Below are 19,113 nucleotides of genomic sequence, written 5' to 3' on the forward strand. Positions count from 1 at the left end.
CAAGATTCAAGTCCCTGCTCTCCTCTAACTAGCTACCACTTCTCTAAGCCTCAGTTTACTCATTTACTTTTTAATGTTGCGATCTCACACCTCCAAGATTGCTGTAGAGGTTAAATAACAAGATGCATGTATACTGTTAAGAACAAGGTCAGGGCTAAGTTCCTATCAGTCTCTGGTCTCTTCCCAACTCCAGTGCAGATTACTCTCTCCTCTTAGTTTGACCTTGAACTTCCGAAGCTCCAGGAAGCCAGGGACTAGGTCTGTTTTCTTCTCACCATTGTATCTGTAATACCTGCACAGGTTTTGCAAGGCAAAGAGCGTGTACATAATAACTGTGTTAAATGAACGAGTGAATGAATAAATGGATGAATGAATGACAACAGTCATTCTAGGTACCATGAGATTTAATACTGGATACCACAATGTATTTTCCCAGTTCCCAGAGTGTACATGATTGCAGAGGCAGGAATGGGCAATAAGATGGATAAGATCCAGTCTTTACCCTTGAGGAACCCATAAATGTTTTCTGATGACTTCCTTGTGCCAGGTCTGCTCAGAATCAGCTTTGTCCCTGCCTTCAGTCAGGTGGAGGGGTAGGAATGTAGAGAGATACATTATTTGAAGGTGGCTCACGCCTGTAATCCCAGCATTCTGGGAGGCCGAGGCGGGCAGATAACTTGAGGTCAAGAGTTCGAGCCCAGCCTGGCCAACATGGTGAAACCCCGTCTGTATTAAAAAAAAAAAAAAAAAAAAGTCAGGTGTCCCAGTTACTCGGGAGGCTGAGGCACGAGAATCACTTGAACCCAGGAGGCAGAGGTTGCAGTGAATCGAGATTGCGCCACTGCACTCCAGCCTGGGCAACAGAGCAAGACTCCATCATATATATATATAACAAACTGTTTGCTTCTCCAAAATGTGGCTTCTTCAAGCTGTGAGCTTCTAGCAGGGAAGGACTCTACTCCCAAATTTCCAGCCGAAACCCCAATGTTAAAGTTTTTGTTTGTCTGTGTGCAGCAAGCAGCAGAAGTGTTAAAGTTTAAGTGAAAGTTTGAAAAAGGGGTATGTATGTGTTATTGTAAAGAAGGTTTCTTGGAATAAGATGCATCAAGACAGGACAGACGGACAGGGTGTGAAAAAGGGGGAGCTTGAGGAAGGGCTTGAGTTCAAGAGCACAGTGTGGGCAGGGACCCAGAGGTGGAAAAGCATGTTCAGGGGCACGGCAAGTGACCTGATGGACCTAGGGAGCTGGACCCACATCAGAGCATGGCGGTGGGAGAGGAGTGAAGTGGTTGGAGAGAGTGGCAGGAATAGAATCATGTGAGGCCTTGAATGCCAAGTTAAGGAGCTGGGGCCTCATCCTAAGAGCTATGGGGAGCCATGAGAAACAATGGGTTGGTTTCTGTGTTCCAAAGCTTATTCTGGGAATCTGGAGACAGGGAACCAGTGAAGAGGGTAGTATAGCTGTCTATGCAAGGTGGCATGGCCCAAGGCAGAAGAGAGAGGCAGAGAACTGTTTCCTGGTTCTTGGGGGTGTAGGTATCAGTGTGAATGTTTTTATATGCGTCCATGAGCACAAGCAATCTTTCTCAGAGGGTCAGCCTAAAAAAAAAAAACCCAGCCCTATTCAGTTTCATGACCCAGCATACCCAGCAGCCTGGGGGAGGCCAAAGTTACCAAAGAAAGAGACTGAGAGACATTCAGTCAAAGCCTGACTTTACAGTTCTTCCTCATCAACACCATCCTGCAGATTCACATTCTTCTACAGGCTTTCAGGGTGTTTTAATCCCACTTATCTCATCCAAAATATTTGCTTTTCCGCCTTTCTTTGTGTTTCCTGTATGCCTCATGTCAGCATCCTTGTTCAGGTCACTTATTAAAAAAAAAAAATCCATAAGGCCAGGCTGAGGTGGAGCCTGGAGTGACCAGGAAACCTCACTCTAGAATGAACCCCTACCTGAGACAGCTCCTCCTCCCTAACAGGGCCCACACTGACCTGCTGGTCACCTCCCTGCTCAGGACTCTTCTGATACCATAGACCTAGTCCTAGGCCAGTTTGGGAATCTAGAGAGGCCATTGGAAAGAAAACTGATACGTGGATACCACCCCTCCTCGGTGACTCAATCGTAACTCCTGATAACTCAGGGTTTTGTTTGTTTGTTTGTTTTTTCTCTTGAGGGCCAGAGAACATCCTTTCTAGAATGCAGTTTATACAATTGACCTCAGAATAAGGCCAGGATTTTGCAGCTATTATAGAGCACGGTCTCTGGAGGCACACGATCTCAGCTTAAATCCTGGCTCTGCCACTTCCTAAGCTATTTGACCTTGGGCAATTTTTAAAAACTCTTTGTGTCTCAATTTCTCCATCTGAAAAACGGACTCATATAGTATCTACTCCAAAGGGTTGTTGTGAGGCTTAACTAAATCCACCCATGTATAGTAACTGGCAGACAGCAAATACTCACTGAAGTTTAACACCTGTTACTGCCTGCTATAGTTCATGAAAACTGTTGCGTCTCCTTTTGGAAAAATCAGGATGGCACTAACCCACCTCCAGTCTCCCAACGCTTCTCCAGCTGAACAGCAATTCCTAGAGATCACCGATTTCTGTAATCTGCAGGTTCTCTGAGATGCAGTTGGAGCAATTTCACACAGCAGAGCAGTCCCATGCTCCACTGTAGTCTCACTGCAAAGCAGTTCAGCAGCGGTTCTCAAAATGTGGGCTTCAAACTAGCAGTATCAGCACGTCCTGGGAACTTGTCAGAAATGCACATTCTCAGCCTCACTCCAGAACCTACAGAATCAGAAACTCGGGGTGGAACCCAGAAAACTATATTTTAACCAGCCCTCTGCTAATGTTTGAAAACTGCCAAAACATAGTATAGCACAGTGGTTTATTTAGATAGATATGATGCAGTTCATTGCCCGCTCCTTCTCCACAAAGGGTTCCTGATTCCCCCAGAACCCTCTTTTACTGACATCTCTGACTTCCTCCCTGTATTACTGTTGTCCGTGCTCAAAAGTGCTCAATCCTCCCTGGATTGCAGGTTCCCTGAGAGCAGTGTTGGGTCTTACTCATCTCTGCACTGGGCAGCCCAGGGCCTGCCACAGGGGCCTTTGCTTAGGAAAGACGTGCTAAGTCAAGCATGCGACATTTCCAGTTTCCTCTGACTAAGGCTACTATTGCTGAGCCTCTGTTCCTTCCAGGACCCTTGCTCAAACAGCATTTTCCTTTGTGAATTGTGGTAATCTCCTATGCTAAGATGCCTGGTTCTTTGTCATTCTAGTGTCCTCCAGTTCCACTGCCTTCTCAGGCATTTTACTCTTCTCTCTCCCTTTATGTTTGTTCAAAGCCCTTTGGAGAAGGTGTCAGAGCTCCAGGCAAACCTGTCCTCCTAATCCTTATTTTCAATCATAATACTTCTACTGGTAACAATAGTATATGCCAGGCCCTGTCAAGTATATATGTCAGGCCCTGTCCTGGGCATTTTTCATTCATTCATTCACTTAGTGACAGGGTGTTGCTCTGTTGTCCAGGCTGCAGTGCAGTGACACGATCATAGCTCACTGCCGGCTCTAACTCCTGGACTCAAGCAATCCTCCCCTCCCCCTGCCTCAACTGGGACTACAGACACATGCCACCATGCCTAGGTAATTTTTTTTTTGGTAGAGATGGGGTCTCTCTGTCTTGCCCAGGCTGGTCTTCAACTCCTGGGCTCAATTGATCCTCATGCCTCAGCCTCCCAAAGTACTGAGATTACAGGCAAGAGCCACCATACCCATATGGCACTTTACATTTGTTATTTTAGTCCTTACAACAACCCTAGGAGGAAGATACTTATTCCCATTTGGATGGAGTACAGGGAAACTGAGGCTCAAACACAGCAAGCGACATTAACATGTGGCAAGGTGGGGGCTTATTCAGTCTGGGGGCAAGTCAGGGTCTGGGTGGATGGACCAGGAGAAGTGCCTTGTCTAGGTATATGTATTCATATAAAAATGATCCACCAGTAAACCTGTCCAGTGCCCTTGCTCAGGAAGATGGGTCTGACCAGGTCCCAGCCCACCAGGGTGCCTTTCCATAGTGTGCAGGGGACATCCGCCTGAATGCCCATCTTCAGTGCATCCCCCTGCCCAGCACTTGCTATTCTGTGCAGTGGAAGTTTCAAACTGTGTTCCACAGAGCCCTGGAGATAGGGTGTGTGGGCTGGGCAAGTGAAAGACAGACCCTGAGGAACTGTGGGACCACCCCAGCAGCCTGTCATCCCTGTCACTTCTTGGGCTCTCAAGGCTGTATTTGAAGAAATGGTTTAGGCCCGGTGCGGGGGCACGCGCCTGTAATCCCAGCACTTTGGGAGGCCGAGGCAGGCAGATCATGAGGTCAGGAGATCGAGACCATCCTGGCTAACATGGCGAAATCCTGTCTCTACTAAAAATACAAAAAAAAAATTAGCCAGGCGTGGTGGTAGTCCCAGCTACTTGGGAGGCTGAGGCAGGAGAATGGCGTGAACCCGGGAGGTGGAGCTTGTAGTGAGCTGAGGTTGCACCACCGCACTCCAGCCTGGGCGACAGAGCAAGACTCCGTCTCAAAAAAAAAGAAGGAAGAAATTGTTTCACTGCTTTTAAAAAGCTAGAAACTACTGCTGAATGATAATTGTCATTTTAGGTGTCTGTTTCTTCCCCCAAAATGCCCCTGGGGAGCAAGAACTGTACCCACAGCACCCAGCACAAGGATGGGGGGTCTCAGGAAAGGTCGGCCAGATAGAAGGGCAGATGAGAAATGAATGTACTGAGAGCTCTCTGTGTAATATACCCTCCCCCACCCCCACCCCACCCCCAATTCCTGTAGGGAAAAGGCCTTGAGAGAGTTGAGTAAGAAACGAGTGGGCAGAATGATGCAAGGGGAGCTGTCTGTACACATTGCAACAGAACTTTCTAAAACAAGGCTGGGGCTGCTCCCAAGGGTCTCAGCCCTGCCCTATTCCTCTACTGTCATCCAGACGTGTCATACAAGATAGGGCCAAAGGCCATTACCAAGCCCTGCTAAGGCCTGACCTTAGAGCTAGCTGGCAGGTCAATGCTCTTGGGTTCTGGGTTGAAACCTGGAGCCATCTTCAATCACCCACTTCCTTCCTTTCAGCCCTACATCTACGCCATCAAGTCCTAGAAACTCTAAAGCTTCAGCATCTATCAAAACCACCCTTGCTTCTCCTTTGCCTTGCCACCCCTTCAGTTCAGGTTGTGTCATCATTATCTCTCTCCTTCCTCTCACCTGCCTCCCTCCCTTCCATCCAATATCACCCAGGTCCCCCCTGTAGGCCAGGTCCAGTTGGGCCCTGGGACACAGAGAGGACTCTAATTCTACTTGGTCCTCAAGGAGCCTCTCCAGGAAGAATCAGCTGTATAAACATTAAGAGTTTCATGTGTTCTGAAAGAGGGAAGCTGGAAGTCTGATGCCAGCACAGAGGTGGGGAGGGTCATTGTAGGGCCACGCGCTGTCCACCTTCCATTACGCCCAGCCCCACTCTCCACCTTTCTCCACCCACACTCTCCTTGGATATTCTGTGTGGCATCTGTAGGCTGCCTTACCACCTGGGCAATTAGAAGTTCTGCCAGACCAGGCGTGGTGGTGCCTCTAATCCCAGCACTTTGGGAGGCCGAGGTGGGTAGATCACCTGAGGTCAGGAGTTCGAGACCAACCTGGCCAACATGGGGAAAACCCATCTCTACTAAAATTACAAAAATTAGCTGGGTGTGGTATGCGCCTATAGTCCCACCTACTCAGGGGGCTGAGGTAGGAAAATCACTTGAACCCAGGAGGTGGAGGTTGCAGTGAGCTGAGATCGTGCCACTGCACTCCAGCCTGGGTAACAGAGCAAGACTCCGTCTCAAAAAAAAAAAAATGTTCTGGCAGAAGACAAGGACCTGAGTTGGAGACAACCCAGGTCACTGTGGGTTGTCTGTGCCCCTTCAGCAAAGGCCATAGCTTCCATGTGGCAGCCCTCTCCACTCAGCCCCTACTGTACCTGTGGTGTTCTCCTCTTAGTCCTTCAGGCCAGACTCCCTATGAGGTGACTAGTCCTGGGCTACTGCCATCCCTTGAGTTTTCTCTATAGTCTGCTTAGGTCTTTGCAAACAGCTTTTGTATTGAACCGTCCTCAAATTATCCAATTTGGGTGGGCTGTTTCCCACAGGGACACTGACTAATATAAGGCAGATGTAGTCAGGAAGGGTGCCGTGGAGGTGACAGTTAAAGATGTGCTTGCCTGGACAACGATCTTTCTAAAGCATAAAACTCCTGCTAAAAACCTCTATGGCTCCCCATTGCCCTGAGAATAAAGTCCAGACTCTGTAGCCTGCTGCCGAAGACTATATACCATCAGACCCCTGACCACAAAGTAGCATGTGGGGAAGTCACCAGGATGAGGGACAGTAGGGAGCTTGGAAATGGGAGGCAAAGACTTCCAAGAGGGGTGCATCCATGCCACACAGCTGCTCTGGCTGGCAAATTCCTGAGAGTAAGGAGGCGGGTGAGTTTCTAGGCTAGAGGGCTATGCCAGGCTGCCTCTGCTTGCCAGAACCCTGCCCGCCCACTCTCCAAGTGAGTTGAGCACTGAAAGGAGTTTAACCCCAGTGGGCCCTAGCCTTAGGGCATGAGAAGTGGTTACATCCCAACCCTATTTGGCAAGCTATTGGATTTCCTGAGCTTTCGTTTTGCCAACTGCAAAATGGGACTAACCTCCCAGGGCTGTGGGGGAAGTGTAAAGGAGACAATGGATGGGAATTTGCTTTCATCCAGTAGTTCTGCTGTTACAGATGCTCCCTCACCCAGCCTTGGGAGGCAAGAAAAGCGTACAGGTTTGAGGCTCCGGAAGACTTGGTGTGAATCCCAGCTTTACTACTTACTCCCTATGTGATCCAGGACAGGTCACTTCACTTCCCTGCACCCTATGTGCAAAGGGGTGGGGGTGATCACCCCTTGTGTGGTGGCCGTGACGACTGGGCAAGCTCACACAAGCCGGGGCCTAGCACAGAGAGGGAGCTTGGTACATGTTTGTTTCTGTCTTTCTACCTGTGCCTCTCTTGGGCAAGTGTCCTGTCTACCTTATAGGCTGGTCACTTACTCTCCTCATGTGTGCAGCGGAGGCACTAAGACTGCCGTCACTGAAACATATCTCAGAGGTGCATGTGTCAAACCTCTCACAAACTACAAAGCTGCATGTGGAATCCCCAATGGCAGTACAACACTGGTGACTGAAGTGGGTGGAGGATGAGCCATCCTTGTGGATGCCCCTCTGCTCACACCCCTCCTTTGGTCCACCCCCTAACAGGATGAAGTCCAAGCTTCTTGGCGGGACCACAAAGCCCACCCTGGTCAAGCCCTTCTGGAGGCATGACTTGACCAATCTCTGATTTGCCCAATATACCCATGGCTTGAGAGATGATGAAGGAAAGGTAATCAGGTCCTAGAACACATTCTCACAGCTGTCCTGCTCACACACCTGCAGGAAGAGCAGGGCTGGTCCTTATAGGAGTCTAGGGATGTCAGGAAGCATGGGAGGGGGCTAGGAGAAGTCAGACGGGTGTCAGCCCCTCCTTGCCCCACCTCACACAGGGGGAAACAGTCCCAGGACACAGGAAGCTGCCTTTCCGGGCTACTCTAAGTTTGGGTCTGTTTTTCCTTCCAAACCCAACTTGGACCAAGCTGTTGAAGCAGTACCCATGGGCATGGTGACTGGAGGCCAAGGGGAAGGAGTGTTCTAGAAGCTGGGATGCCAGGGGCTGCTTACTCTGTGAGGTGGCACAGAAGTAAGCAATTCTGACTGTCAGCCCTTGGACTCAGGTCTGCATCCTCTCACAGATGTTCCCATGTGGGAAGGGCCCAAGCTGGGGACCAGATGTTACAGCCTTATTTCCCAAGCACCCACCTCCACACCACCAACCCCAGCTTTCTAACCCACCAATCCAATCAAGGTGCATCTCTGCTCACACCCCTCCTTTGGCCCATCCCTCCACAGAAGTCCAAGCTTCCTGGTGGGACCCACAAAGCCGTTCAGATCTGGGCCCTGTCAACTTCTCCAGCCTCATTTCCTACCCCTCTTCTGCCTGTATCTTTCTTCCAGCCACACCAGGGTGCTCACAGTTCCCACCTCCAGGCCTTTGCCCATGCTATACCCTCTGCCTGATACCTTTCCCTTTCCCCCCGCCTCACAGAATCAGACTTCTCATCTCAAGTCCGCAGCAATATCACTTCTTGACCTTCCCAATTTACCATTCCCTCCACTTCCTCTGTGACTGTACTATCTTTATTCAGGGGGCAATCCACCTTGGACTAAGCATCTATGCTGAGCTAGGCCCACACTGGGACATAGAGTGATGAGGCTCCTGCCCTTGGGAAACTCCTGGCCCCGTGGAGAGGCAGGCAGACAGTGACAGCACAGGGGCAAAGGCCAAACTTGGCATAGCCTTCCTTGTTATCCTGTGCCACAGCCTGGCTGTCTTGGGATCATTGGCTTTAGGACACCATCTCTTGATTGGGTCTCCTCGAAGCCAGAGGCTAAGTTCGATTACTCTCTGTGTCCTAACCAGGGCCGGGCCCAGAGAAGGTGCATAGCAAAAATGTGCTGAAGTAGATCTGAATGTTGGGATCTGAATGTTTCAAACAGGCCTTGGCAACTCCAAGTCTTGCCATTTAAGACAACGATCTCTTACATTACAGCACAGTGATAACACTCTTTTACATGCTGTAATTTCACTTTATCCTCAAATACTCAAGTGAAGTCAGCAAAACAGAAACTATCACCTCCACTTCATAATGCAGAATCTGAAACCTAGACAAGATAGTGATACTGACTTGCCCAAGATGAGTGGGTAGGCCATGAGTTCCAGCCCAGGCCTCCTCCACAGGAGACCCTTCCAGAGCAGAAACAAGCCACAGACTGACCTGGGATCTTCCAGGTCAGCAGGTATCTTGCCTCCAAGAGCACTCTCTCTGAGGAGAGGATGCCAGGATTTATTGGCACCTTTGGTATCCTCCTGGCTTCACTCCTCTTTGCCCAAAAATAAACCACACCTGTTTCTACCTCCCAGCCTTTCCACATACCAGTCCCCATGTCTCCCCCATCCCCCACACATGGCATGCCACTAGCCTACTGTCAGTTGCCTAAAAGACACTAAGATCTTCTCAGCCTCACAGCCTCACCACATGCTGGGAGCTCTGCCTGGGATGCTTTTCTTTCTACTCTCGACCAATTCGGGCCTTGGGGCCCAGTGACATGGTTGAGAGATTTACCCATGGCCTTGAGAGGGCTGAACAAATGGAAGCTCTCCAGGTTGCACCAGAGGCATCTATTACCTGCTGCCCTGTGCCTGTAACTTCTGTCATTCTCCCCTCCCCCTGTGAGAAAACGATAAAGACCACAAAGGCAGGGACTTCCTCTCCTCTTATGCTGGGACCCCACAGCTAGCTCGCTCCAGCTATGCCTAAGAAATCTGTCTTATCACTGATGTCTTGTTGTCCCCACTCATTCCCTGAGCCTCTCATCCAACAAGTCACTCCACCACATTCTGGTGGATCTTGTTTCCTAAGCTCTTCTCTAGATCAGGCCTTCCCTCCATTCCCTCTACCACTACCATGCCTTGAGGCTCATCCTCTCTCACATGGATCCCCCCTACAGCCTCCCCACTGCCCTCCTGGCCTACAGCCTCTCCTGTCCATTTCGCATACTATGGCTAAGGACTCTTAAAACCCACCTGACCAGTCATTTCCCTACTAAAGCTCTCCCAAGACCCGGCTCCCCTCCTGATGTCTCAAGAGTGGCATTCCCAAGCCTCTCTCAGTTCAAGCACCCGCGCCTCTCACTTCAGCCTCATTTTCCACAGTTGCCTGAGCTCCAGCCACTCCAGGGCCCCCAGCCCTGCCCCCAAACACGCTGGCTTTTCTAACACTTTATGCCTGTCTTTCTGTTTGCCCTCACATCCTCCATATGCAAAATTCCTACTCATTAATGGGCAAACAATTCTGGAATGTTTTCTATGTGCCAGACACTACCTAGGCTCTTTTTGTACCTTATCTCGTTTACTTCTCAAAGTACCTCACAAAATAATAATTATTATTCCCATTTTACAGAAATGGAAACTGAGGCTCAAGAGAGGTAGGGCAAGAACTGGGCTCCTAGTCTGTCTGATTCCAAACCTGCTGTACATCAACCTCTCTGCGAAGTGCACTAGCCCCCCCACTCCCCCAGCCCAGGGCAGAGTCTTCTCTCCTCTATGGTTCCATAGCCCCCTGGTTTCTTGCTTGTCCTGGCCGCTGTCACCAGTGACTGTGTGAGGCTGTCTCTGCTGCCCTCCAACGTGGGTATCCCAAGGGTAGAACCTGGGCTGATCTGGCTGGGTCCCCAGCACTCAGCAGGGTATAGGGGCTCTGTGAGGTTTCTTAATAAAGAGATGGAAAGCCAGAAGCAGTTTGGGTGGTTGAGATACCCAGCCCTAAACTAATTAATCCCGATACCAGCGACCAAAAGCGGAACCTTCGCATCTTTGCTGCCAAAGTACAGCCCGGCCTAGAGGAAAGGCTCGACCACCTGCAAGTCCTCGGCCTGCACCGCATGTGCTTGGTTTTCCCCGCCCAGGTACTGGCCGCCGGGCCGTACCAATCTCCGCGGGGGGAGAGCCCGGGCAGACTGAGTCAGTGGGGGAAACAACCGGGCGCGCCGCTTGGAATGAGGGCTCAGAGTTTCTCTCCTCTCACGCATTCCCCGGATCCACGCGGAACAGCCTGCTGGCCCGCCCCGGGCCCGCGCCGAGCCGAGCGGAGCCTCAGGTGCTGTTCCCCCCACAAGCAAGTGGCGCGGGCGGTGGCTTGGAACGGCCCGCCCCGCCCCGCCCCTCCCGCCGCGTCGGCGCCCGCCCAGTTGTGAGGTGATAAAGTGCCGCGCTCCTGGACGCCCCCACCGCGGTCGCAGTCGCTGCTGCGCTCTAGGCTGTTTCTCCCGCGCCGCCTCTGGCCGACTGGCCGACCGGTCGCAGCTCCAGGTGTCCTAGCCGCCCAACCTCGGCGCCGTCCCGGGGCCCCCGTGCTCTGCGCGAAGCCCTGGTCCCGGCGGCCGGGGCATGGGCCAGGGGCTCGGGGTGAGGCGGCTTCCCGCGGGGCCGTGACTGGGCGGGCTTCATATTCAGTCATGAAGACCCTCATAGCCGCCTACTCCGGGGTCCTGCGCGGCGAGCGTCAGGCCGAGGCTGACCGGAGCCAGCGCTCTCACGGAGGACCTGCGCTGTCGCGCGAGGGGTCTGGGAGATGGGGTGAGTGCCACCGCGCAGGGGTTATGGACCTGCGAGAAGATTTTCTGGAAAGGGCCCTGTGGCAGGCTGGTGGGTGCTGATGAGTGCACGTTCATTCTCTACCCTGGCACTTATCAATTTTTGCGACCTCTGTTACGTCACTTTCCACCCCCCGGCTTGTTTCCCTCATCCGTGAGTTGGGAGTGGTACCATCCACCACTCTTAGTTATTAGGGATATTCGAGAACTCCTCCCCAGCCCCCAATGCGACTGGTGACCCCTTCACCAGTTAGAGCTGGCTTTGGTAGTGAGAGACTGGATGGGGCAGGATGGCATGGGTTTTGCAGTCTCCTGAGACAGCCACCAGACGGGGGACATGCCCGCCTGGAACAGGTGTGTCTGCCCTGTCCTCTGCCCCACGCCCATCCTCTCGCCCAGGCTCTGGAGCCCACACAGCAGCAACTGTGAGCCTGACATGCTTAGGAGACAGCGAGAGGACCCTGCACGTCCTCCAGGGTAGAACTGAGGTCCTCAGTGAATCGCGCAGAGTTGAAATCAACCCCCACCCCCTACCCGCTGCAGCTTTTCCCAAGCAAGGAAGAGCAGCTCTTCAACCCCCACCTTCCTTGCCTGGAGTTGGAGAAACTGAAGTGGGAGGAAGCATGCCTAAGTTTTCCTTAGCTGATGCCTTGAGCCCTGGATTCAAGTACAAATCCGGGAGACCCTGGGAAGTCATCACAGCTGTCCTGGTCTGCGTGTGTCTTGCATGAAGCCCCTCTCCCTCCTTCTAAGTCTGTATTCTGCTTGCTGAGCCTCTCTGACATGGATTTTTCTTTAGTAACTAACAGTCGCCTACTCCGCCCACCTTTGTTATAAAAATAAAGCATGCTAATTATGGAAATTTTGAAAAATATAGACAAATGAAACAAATTTCTGGTAAATCGACTATCCAGAGATAGCTTCCTATTAGCTTTTTAGTATATCTCTTGATCGTATTCTTTATACACATTGCGTAGATACGGTTGAGGACATACTGTAGATATAGTTATGAATCTTGTTTTCTCCCCCTTAATGTAACATCGAGGTTTCCCTTCTGTTAATCAGAATCACTTATAATGTCCTAGTGGTTGCAATAACCCACCCTGCAGGTGTACCACACTTTAACTGTGACCTAGACATTGGCATTGCTCCTTGTGTGATTATTGTTGTGGTTATCTGCCCTTCTTGGTGTGGGTCCTTGTGTGATTATTGCTGTGGTTATCTGCCCCTCTTGGTGTGGGTGCTGCTTGTAGCCTTCGAAGAGGTAGGTACCCAGGTGGCGCCCTGTCTCGGGGGCGAGCAGCCTGAGCTGCCCCATGCTTCCAGCCAGTAGCCTCTGACAGCCCGCTCTCTCACTTGAGTCCTTTTCTGTTCCCTGTGTCCTTTGATGTCCTTAGGGAATGAAGGGACTTGCCCTTGTTCGTGCTTTTAAAAATGTTTTGGCACTAGGCAGTGGAATAGGGATGTTCTCTGTGGTAGGCTTCCTGGAGACTCCATTCCCTCGGCTCTGCCATCCACAGGCTGGGAGCTGTGTATTCCAGGAATCAGTGACCCTGGCTGTCATGTTTTTGACTTAGAGTTTGTTCCTTAGGAGAACTTGTACTCTAGCGAATGATTTTAACCAAGCCACTTAATATCATGTCAGGAACATTTCCCTATGTTGTTATCAGATCTTGAAAACATTTTTTTTTTTTTTTTAACTCGGTGCAAGGATTTACATCATGGAATGTAGGAAGGGCTGGTATGAAATGCAAACAGGTCAGTTCAGCTTTCTGGGATCTACTTTGGTGAAAGATTGGGTGGAGTAGGGGAGGGCACTGAAACACATTTTGTTATCTGGGCATCTCCATTAGACCTGCCTTCTAGATCCTTGGTCCTTGAAGATACTCCCCAGTGGCCTAGTTTGCCTCTGCGGATAAGGTCCCACTGTTGTGAGCTGGTGAACAGCCTGTCAGTGACGGTATTCAAGTGGAGACCATGGATTCTGTGAAGGGAAGTCCTGTGATGGGTGAGATTGAAATAGATACCCTGGCATCTGGTTTCTTGGCCAAAAAAACAGGCCAACTATGGGAGTATGGGTAGGTGGGTGCATGCTGGGGGGAGCGGGAGTCTGTATTGATATTTCCTAACCTTTGGAGGGCTGTCCTGTGCCAGGCATGGAGGTTGCAGAGTTCATCAGGACACAAGGGATATATATCTTGTTCTTCATCCTTGCATTTGGACTGGGGGCTCTTCATTCAGAAGAGCCCTCTGACACCTGCCTATATCCATAAGGTTCAGCACAGGACCTAGCATGAGATGGTGGTGGTCCCGGTAAAATTCTGAGCTGATTTGTTGTGTGTGGCTCCAAAGAGCGAGGCCAGGAACAGGAGTGGGATGATGGGTACAAGTTTTAATGTAGCAGAGGAGTCCTTTCTGACAACTGTTGAGGACTGCAACAGGCTGGGGTGGGTGAGGATGGAATTCTGCATCACTGTGGATCTGCTTGAAACTCAGTGGCTAGATTGTTGGGGGTAACTGGGAACTGAGGGTTGACAGTCACCTAACCTAGTCCTAAGTCAGAATGAGAACATTACTCTCATGCTCCCCTCTCCAGTTCCGTGTGGCTTCCCCCCTCACCTACATCACTTTCCCAGCTGAATAGAGGCAACTTTGGGGCTGCGTTAAACCAAGGGCTCATCTAGGCTGAGAAAGGAGGGCCAAGAGTAATGTATTAACAGGCTCGGTGACTCAAAGGCCAGTGTTGAAATCCTGCACCAACTTCACCCTCACGCCCTCAAATTCAACAGCAAGTACTTAAGTTGTAAAAATTAGTGCTGGATTGGGCCCAACCCTCATGTTACAGATGGGATCACTGGGGTCCCCAGAAAGAAGAGACTTTCTCAGGGTTATCAAAGCCAGGCTAGAACCCAGATCCATCTCCCAGTCTGTGGCCTGACTCCTTAAGCCGAGAGAAGGGTTGCAAGGCCGTGAAGGGCTGAGTGCAGGGCTCTGTGTATTGTAGGTGCTCAGTGGTTTACTGAATGAGTGAAGGTTGTCTGCATGATGCAGGTGGCAGCTCATTCCTACTCAAGCTTTTTAAGGAAGCTCCCCGAGCCTGCCCTAGTGGATTAGAGACACTAAGATCCCCCAGGGCTTTGGCTGCCAGGTGAACTGCCAGTTGCCCCCTCCCCATACCCACTCACACTTCAGACTTTCTAAACTCCTCCTCCTGGCCTATGAAGTAAGCCCCATGTGAACAGCCTCCACTGCCATCACAACTTCCTCTCCTAGCATGTCACCCACCATGCTGCAGACACACGATGGTCTTCCTCTTCCTGCAGCATTACTCCTAATTCTGTCTTATCTCTGGGCCTTTCAGCCCAGGTCTTTGCATGGCTGGCTTCAGAACAGTCAGTCTCCTCTCAGAGGTCGTCCCTGGCCACCCTATCTAGAGAGCCACCCCTAATCACCACATCTTCTTTTATTTTTATAGCCCTTATCAGTATCTAAATTTTCATTTGTGCTTATCTGTTTAAGCAATTGTCTCCCCCATAAGAATATCAGCCCCTTGGCTGGCCACGTGCCATGGCTTTCTCCCGTAATCCCAGCACTTTGGGAGGCCGAGGCGGGAGGATAACTTGAGGTCAGGAGTTTGAGACCAGGCTGGCCAACATGATAAAACCCCGTCTCTACTAAAAATACAAAAATTAGCCAGGTGTGGTGGTGCGTGCCTGTAATCCCAACTTTCCTGGCTGAGGCAGGAGACTTGCTTGAACCCAGGAGGAGGAGGTTACAGTGAGCCAAGATTGTGCCACTGTACTCCAGCCTGGGTGGCAGAGTGAGACTCCATCTCAAAACAAAAAAAAAGAACAAACAGAAAAAAGTATCAGTCCCTTGGAAACAGGAACCTTGTCTGTCTTTCTCAGTGCTGTGACCCCAGCATCTAGCACAGTGCCTGGCACTGGTAATAGGTACTTAGTATTTGTTGAATGAAATAATCATTAATTAGACTGCCCCATTCCTCTTGTAGGAATCCCTGCTTTTAGCTTCAGTGTGATTCCTCGAGCCTTTCTTGGGCCTCCTCTGTACCTGTAACCACCTGTGCTAGGGGCTGGGTGCTGGGGTTGCAGCTGTTCCCTGCCCTAGAGGTACCCACAGTCTGGCAAGGAGCTGGCTCCAAGGCTGAGTGGCAAATGGGCAGAGCCAGGCTCAGTGGTCACCCTTACTGCTTCCCAGGGCTTATTAGAAGCCAGAGAGCCGGGGTTCCAGGCCTGACTTTTTTCTGGGATGTCGCTAGGAGGGGTTCACTTCCTCTCTGGGGATCTCACTCCTTCTTTCTGGAAAATAGGGTCAGAATTCTCAGATTCTCAAGGATGGAGGGTTTGGGTTAACCTGAGTGTGAATGTTTGTGAACTTGTGACATTCATGTTAGTCCTTGTCATTTGTCCTGTGTTACACATTCAACAGGCCCCCAACACAGTAGAGAGTGGCAGACCCTGCTCTAGGGTATCCAGGAAGGCTTCACTGAGGAAGGGACTTGGGGTGTGAACCCTTCATTTTATTGATTGAGTACCTTCTGTGTGTCAGCTGAAGTCCCTGCCTTTGAGGAAGTGAGACCAGGGGATGTACACAAGATGACTGTGCAGAGTGATCTGAGCAATGACAGGAAAGACTGCAAAGAGGTGAGACTGGGGAGCTTGATCACTCTGAGGTCAGGGAAGTCTTCCTGGAAGAGGTGACATTCAGTCCGGATCTGGAAAGATGAATAGACGTTAGTAAGACAGGCAAGAACATTCAGGTACAGGAAGTAGCATAAATGGAGGCATAAGATTTGGATGAGAGAGGCAGGCTGACTGCAGGGCCTCTGAGTGACCAACCGAGGCTGAAGTCCTAGTGTACTGAGAGCCAGAGACAAGAGATTCAGAGAGGATGCTGGATCCAGGCCTGTGGTGGCTCACCTTTGTCTGCAGCAGGAGGAAGACTTGAGAGCTCATGGGAAAGGAGCCTGGTGCAGTTAGTTTATTGGCCTCCAGCACTTTGATGGCCTCCTGGTATGGAGCTGCTGGCTGATTTGAGGGCCTCATGGGCAGGGCCCAGGGGTAGGAGTCAAGCCTGTGCTCTGTCCAGCTCCTTCTTGGCCACTGAACTGCTCCGCAGCCTCAGCAAGCCACTACCCTTCCTTACCCTCAGTCTCCTCGTCTATGAAATGAGCAAAAGTGTCTTAAGAACCTGTGCAGATTATGGTGCAGATGCATATAGCCATAGAGGCTAAGCCTGTGAACCTTTTGGGTAAATCAGTGGAAATGGGAAACACTAACTCCTTTTCTTATTAGAGCAGAATTAGCCATTCTAAGCCCTGCCTCTGCTTCCCATGTGACCTTGGGCATGACACTACCTCTTGGGGCCCCAGCTCTCTCATCTGCACAGTGAGGAGGACTGGTTGAGATGACCCCCTTGGCTTCCTTCCATCCCTGCTGGAGAAATGTGATTCCATTCTTGTCCCTAACTGCTGTGGGACTTTTGAGGTCAGCCACCTCCTTATTCTTGTTTTCAGCTTCTCCTTGTGAAAATGGTGCACTCATCTACTTGGGGCCAAGGTAAGTGCCCCAGAAGAACCTGTCTCCCCACGCTTGCCCATATATTGTGATGGGGACGTATTTTGGAGATTCCTTGGTGACCTACTCACAAGCTAGTAGTGTTGCCATGGCAGCCCCTTCCACTGCAGTAGCTACTTTTTGAATGTGCTGGGTCACAGTGGGTGGGGTGGGGAAAGCGGGCCCCTGGGGTCCTCAGCAATCATGTCCAGGGTCCTGGATATAGCTCCATGTTCGGTATGAGGAACACGGCATTCTAAGAGCCTCACTTCCTTGGCCTTACTTCTTGCAACTCTGTCCTACTTGATGAAAACGGAATACGCAAAAACCCAGGTGTATGGAGTAGCCTGAGGACAGGCTTATATTCCCTTTAGGGAGATGATCTGTGGATAAAAAATCATTAGTGGATTTTAGCAGAGCACTGGTGACCCAAGTTAGCAGCACTCAGATTTCAACTAATCTACCCCAGCTTCCTAATTTAGTGCTCATGGGGAAACCTAGAGAAGGGAGGAAGAGGCTTAGGGCCCCAGCAAGTCTACAGATCCTCAGGATGCCTGGCTCCCTGCAGCAGGCCCTGAGGACTGACAGCCCCTGCAGGGTCCTGATGGCCCACTTCCCACCTGGCACACCTAGCATAGCTGTGTGCTGGCTCTCCAGTAGTTTGGCTGCCCCTTTGGGCCAGATGTCCCAGTGGGCCCTGCTTTAAGGATACCTCATTTGCAAAATAGAACCCTTAAAGGGAATTGTTAATCTTTTCAGAAAAGAACTCACTGGCATTTTGGGACCAGATAGATGGCTAGTGAGCTGCCTTAGGGCTCTTAGGCACCAGTAGAGGGAGTGGGCTCTGACTGTCTGTCTTCTCTGCCTTCAGGGTAGAGGCCAGGACTCCTCTACCTAGCATCCCAGTCCTTCATGCCTCCCTGTTTCTCTGCTTTTCCAACTAGACTCACAGTCTCTGTGCTGCAGTCTGACTAAACTACTTGCAGTTAATTCCTCAAACTTGTCTTCTCTCTCAGTTTCGGGCCTTTGCAATGCCTTTTGCAGGACTCTACTTCCTGGGGTCCTGTCTCTGTGCCTTCCTCCTGGAAGGCATCCCTAAGAACACCCTCGTGTGGGGGTTGGGGGCTTCCCCTGGATTCCTGGTCCTGACTGATCCTTTGTGTATAAATGTTCGCAGCCTTGTCTCCCAGCCATATCTGGGATGGGCAGCCCAGGAGCAGAACTCAGCCTCTAGCAGATGCCCAAGAAGCAGAGGAGAGGCAGAGTCTAGAAGCTCCCCTCCTGGTGTGGAGCCTGGTGTGTAAAGGGTACTTAGAAAGCACTGATATGGATGTTAGTGTTTAGGTTCCCCCCTTCTCTCTCCCTTCCTCTGGGGCCTTCCATCATTGCCCCAACATTAACCAGCCTCCAGCTGGAGAAGACCTTTCCCTCCTGATTCCTCAGAAAGCTCTGCTTGACCCTCCATCATGGCACAGGTCAGTCAGCGGTGGGTGGACTTTTTTCTGTCTTTATCTAGACAAAAAAAACCCTGTTTATTCCTCACAGTCCCCTCAAGCATTCAGTCATTCAGCAAACATTGATCGAGCACCTTCTCTGTGCCTGACCCTGTGCAGAGCATCAGGGCCCAGATGAATGAGACGTCATTCACACACATACCTTTTCCCAGAATGAGAAAGGGCTGAGTACAGGGGTGAGATGGACAGGCAGGGATGTGGTCAGTCCAACCTGGGTGGAGGAGAAGGAAGACTTTCCAGAGAAAGGGTCAACAGGTTGGTCTCTGGCAGGCCAGTGCTCAGTGTCTGGTGGATGCCTGATAAGTGTGTGCTAAAAGACTGACCAAACTAGACTTGGAAGCAATAGAACTCTACCTGGGAGCACTGCAGTGAGGTCAGAGTGTGGGGAGACTTCCTAGAGGGAAGGAGTCTCTGGCTGACCACATGGTGAGGCACCAAGTGGAGACAGCTTCCTGTGTGAGGCTTGCGGGAGCCCAGCCCTAGCCTGGGATTCTAATAGCAGCGGGCATGACCCTCCAGAGATGGCAGCTTTGCCATGACTGGCCTCTCATCATCGTGTATGTGGACTCCCGCTGAAAGGTACCTGCCTGGAGGAGCCTGGAAGAGAGCTCACCTCCAGCCTTGATGAAGTGGCATCTCTTTGGCACTTAGCCTGACTTCCTAGACCTCCCTGGGGCTGGAAGAGCCTGCCAGGGGTCAATACGT

General features: G+C 51.0%; 1 protein-coding gene and 1 long non-coding RNA gene across 2 annotated transcripts in view; one reads left to right on the forward strand and one right to left on the reverse strand.

The window, feature by feature from the left end:
- Positions 1-386: 386 nt before the first annotated feature.
- On the reverse strand, positions 387-10,803 carry LOC117079795. The gene is made up of 4 exons (XR_004435618.1): positions 10,653-10,803; positions 6,737-7,499; positions 4,014-4,423; positions 387-575 (listed from the first exon to the last, which is right to left on the reverse strand). It is a non-coding gene; the product is annotated as an uncharacterized LOC117079795 (long non-coding RNA).
- A 109-nt stretch (positions 10,804-10,912) lies between these two features.
- Positions 10,913-19,113, forward strand: part of DGAT2 (diacylglycerol O-acyltransferase 2) — a 35,300-nt gene continuing 27,099 nt past the window's right edge. The window contains 1 exon segment of the mRNA XM_033203809.1: positions 10,913-11,301. Within this exon segment, the coding sequence (XP_033059700.1) occupies positions 11,181-11,301 (121 nt within the window). The 5' untranslated portion in view covers positions 10,913-11,180.

The sequence above is a fragment of the Trachypithecus francoisi genome, unplaced genomic scaffold (genome assembly GCF_009764315.1).
Source record: "Trachypithecus francoisi isolate TF-2019V2 unplaced genomic scaffold, Tfra_2.0 Lachesis_group8, whole genome shotgun sequence".
Taxonomy (NCBI): domain Eukaryota; kingdom Metazoa; phylum Chordata; class Mammalia; order Primates; family Cercopithecidae; genus Trachypithecus; species Trachypithecus francoisi.